At 37.4% G+C, this 9,064-nt stretch overlaps 1 protein-coding gene across 1 annotated transcript; it reads right to left on the bottom strand.

Moving 5' to 3' along the window:
• Positions 1-211: 211 nt before the first annotated feature.
• Positions 212-9,058, bottom strand: LOC109212676 (choline-phosphate cytidylyltransferase 1-like). The gene is made up of 8 exons (XM_019376346.1): positions 8,821-9,058; positions 7,071-7,184; positions 4,918-5,013; positions 4,615-4,657; positions 4,201-4,356; positions 3,961-4,041; positions 2,057-2,155; positions 212-1,839 (listed from the first exon to the last, which is right to left on the bottom strand). The coding sequence occupies exons 1-8, from the start codon at positions 9,003-9,005 to the stop codon at positions 1,684-1,686; spliced, it is 930 nt and encodes a 309-aa protein (XP_019231891.1). The 5' UTR covers positions 9,006-9,058; the 3' UTR covers positions 212-1,683.
• Between the last annotated feature and the right edge of the window lie 6 nt (positions 9,059-9,064).

The following is a 9,064-nucleotide window of genomic DNA, read 5'->3' as shown; positions in this document are numbered from 1 at the left end:
AAAGTGAAATTCTAAATTTTTATGATTATTTTTTTGGTTTTGTTCTTTCTAAACTTTTTCTAGTGTTTCTTAATCATACAACTTTTGATTCACAGAGAACGTTGAGTCAAGTTGCCAAAAGATTTTTAATCCTGATCAACAAAAAATGAAGTGCAACGCAATCCATTAATAAACACTTAAAATTGCTCTGCTGAAGCTGTAAAATATGAAGTCAAGAAACGGGGTCCTTAATATGCACTTGCCACAAGAATTTGCATTTTCAAAAGGTGAAATACATAAACAGCCCCTTCAAGTTCTCCTCAACGGTCAGTCAGACACCTCAATTGATCCTTTTATCATTTACACACTTCAGGTGGCTATTAACTGTACCAAATAGACACCCGAGTGCAGCAGACCAAATGCGTGAATTACACCTGCCAATGACGTGTCAAACGAACTAATTAAACAATGACACGTGTTATTAACAAAGAAAGACAAAAAAAACCCTTTTTAAATTTTTAGCACACCAGTACCTTTCCCAACGCCCAACCCTATTCTTCTTCTTCTTCTTCCTTCCGCCCCATCTCCCTCTCACCTCCTATCTCTCTCGTCCCTGATTTAGTAGAGCCAACGCCATTGTAGGACAGAAAATACTCCAATGATTAACGATTTATATGTAATAGAGCAACATCCACAAAGAAAAGAAAATGGGACTTTACAAATTCCTTATTCTCCCAACCACTCTTCTAATTTCGCCTCTTTATCAGCAAACCAACTGACCAACTCAACTTATTTTAGGTGTTAGTAGAAACAGAGAGAAGGTAGAGAAAAAACAAAGCAACAATAAATGACCAGCTGTATTCGCCGGCAAGGCTCCATTTTCGACTAGCAATAGCAGCTAGTATAAACAGTCCGCCGGCGATGAACTCTGGCAGATTTGAGATAGTGAAATACACAGGAGTTATACCACTATTGACGAAACCTTCTCGATGCGAGCTTCTAGTTTTTTTTTTTTTTGTTCTTTTTTTTTTTATTAGTTTTTGCATCCAAGTTGAAATATAGGTGGCGAATTTACAGTGGAAGGTGGTGGTTTAAGGTGGTGGAGTCGTGGAGATAATGATGTTGGGGTGAGGAAGGTTCATATGAAATTTGGGTGAAAAAACACTGGTTTGATCGTTAAAAGATGTGGGCAAAAATGATAATGTGGCGTGGGACCCAGACATAAAATTTAACTTAATTCTAAAAATAAGAGAAAACAAGTCTGATAAAAGACTCACGCGCTAAACTGTAACTAAAATGCACGTAACTTGCCATGTCACTATGAGGTGTCTATTTGGTACAGTTAATAGCCACTTGAAGTGTTTAAATGATAAAAGGGTCAGTTGAGGTGTCTGGCTGACCGTTGAGAACAACTTGAAGGGGCCGCTTATGTATTTCGCCTTTCAAAAACATGTAATTACTGATCTCATATTAGACAAATCACTCTGCTTGACAGCGCGACAGTACAAGACTATGCTTGATCATGGTTTTACAACACAACTAATTGCCACTAAATCCTAACCAAAGAAAACATGCACATTGCAGGCGCACCCAACTGTTACACATAATACATCTTCAACCAACTTGATTCATAAGCTACACTTTACACGGTGAAGCTTACCACGAAAGTACCTTACTGTTCAGAACTCGGAAAAGTGAGGTACCCTAGTCTTCATCTTCACCATCGTAGTATTCTTCATCATCGTCAGTGCTCCCATAATAGTAGTCATAATCATCATCGTCGTCTTCTTTGTCATATAGAAGCCCTTTTATACTCTTGGTCCTTATCTGTTCTTGAATTCGGTCTCTTATGACTGTGCCCTATTGAAATCCCAAGACATGATCAGACGAGCGAAGTTAAACCACTCATACAGGGACATTCAACACTCTGGGTTGCCAATGTGGAATCACTTGTGTGTGCTTAGTGCTAAATTTTTCTTTTGCCAGGCAACTGTAGGGGATTGAGTACAAGATAGAGACAAGAGAAGAGGAGCGTGGGAAGGATGGGGGGATGGGAAAAGCGGGAGAGTGATCTCACCATCTTGTGGCAACCCTCTTCAAACATCTCAAGGAAACCAGCAACCAATCTATCAGCATTTTCCACCCAAATATTCCGATGCTTTGCTACTGTTTGTATCTGCAAGAAATAGTCTTTCAACATGTTTTGCGCTAGAAGACTATAAATAGCTTAGACTGAAAGAGTATGATGACGGGCAATTCTTATGTTCATTTCATTAACATACACAAGAGCTATCAGAACGACTATGTATTGCTTCATTTATGGTAACATGTTACAAAAGATGTAGTAAAAAGAATCACGTTTGACGTTTTTCTACAAACAATTCAGAGAGCTTTTTTTTCACTCAGAAACCTAGCATCTCAGATGAGAAGTAGCATCTGCTATCATAGCTCATTCATCAGAAAATCGCAATTCCCACTGCCTCCACCCAAATTCTACTAGGTGATAAACTATTATGACTAATCAGTAGAATAGTAAGAGGAAAATTCACGAAGAAGGTAGTAATACACAGAGCAACACAACATTAACCATAATCGGATGCAAGCTCATTTACAGAAATAAATATATATTCCCTCCGGTTCAAAAAGAGTGTCCACTTAGCCTTTGTTTGTTGGTTCAAAATAAGTGTCACTTACCAAGAAAGAATTAACCTTATTTTCCATAATTGCCCTTATTTACATATTCCTGAAAGTCTTTTAAATTACTCTAATTTTCTATGATATCATTAAATAGGAAATTTTAATTAGGGATAGTTTAGTCAAATTACCTATTTTTTTTCTAGGAGTTAGTATTTTCTTAAGGGGTGTGCAAATGGTTAAGTAGACACTTATTTTGAACCGGAGGGAGTATTATCAGCCAAGCCACATCATAATGGGCAAGCAAACCCAAAAGCTCATGAACACTTCATTACAGGCTGAGTGAACTACTTGCACTAATTTTAAAGCTCCAGCACTCTCACAACAAAGGAAAGCATACCAATGTGGACCCAACAAAGTCAAACCATTTTCACCAAAGGATTATACTGATGCATCTAGAAGTGGTTGGACATATCACCCTATCCATAAGAAAAAACAACTAAATGCACAAGCATGGATCCATGCTAGTATAGCTATTATGAAAATATGGATCGCTACTGTATTTATCCAAGTTCCTATGCATGACATAATGTGAATGCTTCATCTCCTAGGGTGACAACTTGACCTAATGAAATGCTGTCAGCTTAAAATGTGAAGAATCTAATAACATGAGAAATGAGAGTTGTAGAGATGATAAAAAAATTGAACACCTAACTCACAAAGCAATGTTTTTTTTCCTTACTTTCAGTGACGGTATAATGTTGTAATTCCATTATAGGATCAGGGGCGGATTTACCCCCATGATACAGTGCACGTGAACCCATGGTCTTTCCGCCGAACTAGGTATTTTATGTACATATTTCCAAGAATTGATTTAATATAAACTGGTACGCATGCTCCAATAAGGTCGAATGGTGGACTTGATCAAATGTTAAGTTATTCACCCAAAGGAATAGGGTTCAATTCCCACTTAATGGTGGTGCACTCATGTTCTAGAAGTCTTAGATCTGTCTCGGTCTAGGATGTGCCAAACCGATCCACGTAACACTTCATATTATTCACATCTTATTAATTGTATCCTCCAATTCAACTTTACCTTACGCGCGCTCATACTGTTTCCAATACTACCCTTTCATTGCTCAAAGTGCCATTTGAAAAACAGACACTCAAAATCTAGCAGCTGGAGGACAGGGATCTTAATATCCTTTCCCCCAGTTTTTTCTAGGTAATTGCCAACTATATTCACAAACAAGATATACTATGGAGGCTCTACCACAAGCTCGCATTTGAAATTAAAGAAATGAAATGCATCTGTAGAGTTTGTAAGTCATATAAAGAAGAGTATACCTTCTCTTCCACTTTTTCTTGTTGTTTCTTTACTCTCTCATGCAACTTTTTCAACCCCCTGTTCACTCTCAGCCTTTTTTCCTAAAAGAAGCAATAATGAGGTTAATACGTGGCAAAGCAAACAAAAAGCGAAATGTAAAGCTAATGCTAGCAGAAAGTCTACATCATCCAATTAAAACACTTTTTTTCCTGGGAAAGGCAAGGTATTAAATCACCCAATTAAAAAACTAAAGAGCATACCTTCACGTAGCTTAGACCAAGATCCTTCCTTGAATATCCTCGGTCCAAATTGCGCATCACATATTCATTGTAATCTTTTACAATCCTCATTATTAAATCTGAAGTAGATATTCCATCAGTCCGCTTGGTCTCCAAAAACTTACCAATGGACTTAACCTAATAACACAGGTTTTCACAATACTCACATCAGACAAGGCTTCAGCATGCATTAAGAGAGCATATCAAACTAGAAATCTTATAATGAATCAAGAACGAATTTCATAGAGCATGTTAAAAAAGATCCACAAGTTGCAGATACCCTGGTATATGCACACAAACATTGTACAGATACAAATTCAATTCTTTCAAAAAGAAACATTAAGGAATAAGGTAGAAAGTCTCCTATGATATAACTGAAGTTCATTATGGACTTACATACTCGTAAACATCATTTCCAGCTCCACTTGCATCTGCATAACTGACATGTAGAGACAAGAAGAGGAAATATTAAAAGTTAAATATCTATGAACCAAAAGAAAACACAAATAATACAAGGCAAACCATACCCGCGCGGGGGGGGGGGGGGCTTAAATTAGTTATGCAAAGCTAATCCATCTTAAAGTAAAATAACCAATATAATATCAGAAGCTTCTCTAAATATCAGTTCCAAGGAATGAAGGAACAAGGACCTCATGCAGATCAACAGAAGTAAAAATTTTATGGGCCATTTAGCCTTACGGAAGAGCATCATGTGCCACATAGTCGATATGATGTTTCTCAATGAACTCCGGGGTAACAACCCAAGGTGCATCTGGAATAACTTCATCAACCCATCTGCATCAATGCATACACAATTAACCTAAAATGAGGACAATATAGCAACCATAACACAATTTAATATAAAGGGTGACATAACCCCATCAGAATTACATTATTAGACATTCTAACAGGCTAACAGCACGTGCAGATTCAGATAAGAACATATTCAGCAAGTAGGATTTCATGCAATATCATGCATATCACCTCCTTAGAAACCAAAAAATGTCGGCAAGAATCAGAACAGTAATTCCTACTATTAGATAGTTATGTGTAATTGGTTATGCTTGGTGTAATACAACAGAATAATAGTAGTGTCCCATATTATTTACCTATATATGTTTTTATCGTGTGCCTATAACAGGATCAGACATTAGGTTTCACGTGTTCTCTCAGTCTTTTCTTCTTATCTCTTATTACTCGCACAGTATCAGTGCTTGCTATCAGAAGTTTGCCGAGAAGTGTAACTTAGATACCGGTGACAATCCAGGAGAAGAAATTGTTGTGCCCTGTAACCTTCAATGAGTGCTTGCGCAAAATCTAGTACCATTATAAGACCGAAATTTCCATGCAAGCACAACCCAAAAGGCATATCTAAGAGAAGAAAACTTTTGCGGCTAAAATATCTCATCGGCTGGCCCGTGAGGTAGTTTCCCGTAAACTGCAACTGCTTTCCTCAGACTCGTCAATCTCAATCCCCCACCGAGGTTCTGAGCAACTCTTATCACCGAACCCTAGCCCAAGACTGTCCACTTGTCCAGTCAAATTCCTTTATTATTTAGTACCTTTCAGTCAAATCCCAGAGAGCGTTTTTGTTTTATCATCTTTATGGCCACTTCCAATCTTTCTTTCCAGCATCTTTGGAGTCAAATCAAGTAGGCCATCTAAATCACTTCCACTTAAGTTTTCCGGCACCCTAAGTTGTCAAGTTTAGCTCCGACATCTCTAGCAATTACGCAGTGTGTTTTTTGTTTCAAACGTTATTTTCCCCTCGAACAGGATGTTTCAGCAACCTTTTCCGATGGCTGTTTTCCAACACTATCCAGCAAACTTAACTCAATATCCTGTTCCATCTTCCATCAGTTTCAGACTCTTTCTCTTAAGGTTTTGTGGCACTTCACTCTATTTTTTGTATTCTTTATTGAGCTCTCTTTCAACCAAATATTCTATTTATTGGATTAAGACTCTTTATCGAAAAAGAAAAAGATATTCGGTCTGGTCTATCAGGGTAAAAGAACATGGATGGGTTGAGTGGACCACGTTGTCATGAGCTAATTTTGCCACCCGTTAGTCATGATAATCACAATGTATTTCATAATGCATCAAATCCAGAATTTCATGACAAACCAAGCACATAAATATTATTGTGACTTTGTCGAAGAAAAGATACTCTCAAGAAATATTATCACAGAGTTGATGAAGTGAAACGATCAACTTGCATACATTCAGCAGATATCCTCTAACAGATCACGTGTCACAAACTTGGAACATACAACTTGATGCACCAACTTGAAGAGGAGCTAGATAATTAAGCTTAAATAGTCATATACCTAGTTTAACATAATAGTAGTCTCCCACATGGGGTAAATATGCTATTTTTATATTGTATATTGAATCTATAAATAAATTCAGGTATAAGACATTCGTCTTCACACAATCTCTCATTCTCACCCTTGTGTCTCTTATCTCACACCAACAAACCACATGATTATACAAAATAGCTAGAAGTGACCTCAACCATTCATCTCATTGGGAACCAAAAGGCAAATGAACAAAACAATATAAGAGTAAACAAAAGAATGGACTTCAAACATAAATTACAGACAACATTCATTTTAAAAATCAAAGTTTCCCTCAATACACACAATATAAGAAACATCAACACGAAATTATAAGTTTAAAGGTGCATATAAGTTCATAATTTTGTATACGTATTCTGAAGACACCAACAACTGAATGAACAATTAGACACTTGATCATTTCAGTATTAGCGCAAGAAGAAAAAAACATTTCAGTAAATCTGACTGAAGCAAATGCTAAACTTTTAACAGAATTGACAACTCCATTGAACTAACTTGCAGTGGCGCAGAGATTCATAGCGCTCCTTATCATTCATAACAGTTTTTCCCTTGTACATGTGGGTGATTTCATCATTGCAGCATCCAACAAGAAGGTAAGTGTTGGGCAACCTACATTTTCAGCAATGAATAGTTTAGTCTAAGTAAAACGTCAGTTCAATTTCACAAATTCGTCATGGCTTACAACTAATAAAATCCCAAGAAAATTAAAACGCAACTTAGGCAAACATTTACTGTTTTTCCCTTTTACAGGCTAACTATTGCACATCTCAATAGTGAGTTTTGGCTAATAACATCCCTGAACTATATCCAACTTAAGTTACATCCTTAAATACCATATAGTGAACAAAAAACATCCTTGAAGTATACAAAACTTTGTTAAAGGACTAACAGAATGGAGGATGGCTTTCTTCTCCGCAAGCAGTAGGCATGAGTGTGCTTGCTATGCTGGGTTGTAATCATCATTTTCTCAAAGAACATTTTGCAAGAATGCATGGAAATTATCTTCCAATTCTAGTGGGCGAGCACTATAATGGTGGTATTGGGATCTTTAGGCATAAACATCTTTTTTCCAACAGGTCTAATTTTAATCTCAACTCCAGATTTCAAGTCACAGAATAAGTTTGAGAAACTGCTTTAGCTACTTCGCCTTTGTCATTAGTGTTAACGAGCGTTTTGACGCGCACAGAGAAACTGTTCTGGAGTCCCCAAAGTCATGACTGTGAGCACTGCTAGCAATGGAGTCTGATCTGAACACTATCTGGGATACCAATGGATTTGCCTTCTCCATATGGATCTATCCTTGAGCTTCTCAATTTGAGCTTTACTGTATTCCATTTCTTGTTATGTCCCTGACTTTGAAGTTAGCTGAATAACCCAGTTCAAGGCTTCTCTATAGTCTTGTTTGTTCCTCAGAAAGATTGCAGCTTTAGGTTCTGAATGGAGAACAAAGCTAATGAACCTTCTATATTTAAGGACATTGAGCAAAGATTGCTTTTTGCATGCTTTCAAAACCAAACCATGGAAGGTAGTGGCGCCCCACACTACTTCACCATCCATACGTAACAACGCAAAGCCTTTCCCAAGTTCAGAACCCATAGAGGCTCTAGAAATTCTTTTCATGCAACCAAATCATGCTCGATCTCTTAGCTGCCGGTTGAATTATATAATAGCACTTCCGTGTAAAAAAAACAAATTTTGTTGGATGTTGAAGATGATAGTGGAGGGGACAGATAGTAGCATTTGTGGGGAAGTTGCATGTTTTTTGTTAAAGCTGTTAGTTCTCTTGACTTGTGACATATTGGATAGTTTAGGGATATTTTTTGTTCGCCGTGGTAGTACAAGGATGTAGTTTAAGTTTGAAGTATAATTAAGGGATGTTATTGGCCAAAACTCCCTCAATATAACACTAGATACATTTATCTTCCTACCAATATAGCTACGATGTAACTCTTCTGACCGAGGCTTAGGCGCAGAGTATCACAAATTAATCAGCATTCTTTTTCGCCTATGATGGGATCCCTCTCACAACGGAACAAATTATACCAATTACCATTATATTTCCAGTTCTCTCAGAAATATAGCATCCCATTTGAGAATATAAAATATAGAAACTGGAAAATCTTATTACAATCAAAGTCTATTAAAATCATGGAGTAATATGCCACAAAAAACAAAATTGGAGGTTATAAAAACCATGAGTAAATAAAGGGAAATAAGAAGGAGTATAGAGGAGAAAGTAATATACAGTTTTTTGGCTTGTTCAAGGGCGCGAGCATGGCCGAAGTGGAAGAGATCGTAGATACCGTCGGCGTAAATACGAGCCGGTCGATCTGTTGGTGGTGGATTCGGTGGGATCGGTTTCAACCGTCGCGGCTGCGGCTGTTGTTGCTCTTGTAGTTGTAATTGTGGATCTTCGCTTCCATTCTCCATTGTTTCTTCCCCCCTCTCTCTCTCTCTCTCTCTCTCTCTCTCTCTCTCTCTCTCTCTCT

The sequence above is a fragment of the Nicotiana attenuata genome, unplaced genomic scaffold (genome assembly GCF_001879085.1).
Source record: "Nicotiana attenuata strain UT unplaced genomic scaffold, NIATTr2, whole genome shotgun sequence".
Taxonomy (NCBI): domain Eukaryota; kingdom Viridiplantae; phylum Streptophyta; class Magnoliopsida; order Solanales; family Solanaceae; genus Nicotiana; species Nicotiana attenuata.
This window is presented reverse-complemented; position numbering and strand designations above follow the sequence as displayed.

Bases quoted from the DNA above. Each gene is read 5' to 3' on its own strand.
- LOC109212676 (XM_019376346.1), bottom strand. From the start codon at position 9,005: ATGGAGAATGGAAGCGAAGATCCACAATTACAACTACAAGAGCAACAA. The intron at 4,357-4,614 runs GTAAGTCCATAA...CTGTGTTATTAG, and splicing joins GAAATGATGTTTACGAGTAT to GTTAAGTCCATTGGTAAGTT. The intron at 1,840-2,056 runs GTGAGATCACTC...GGATTTCAATAG, and splicing joins AAGAGGGTTGCCACAAGATG to GGCACAGTCATAAGAGACCG.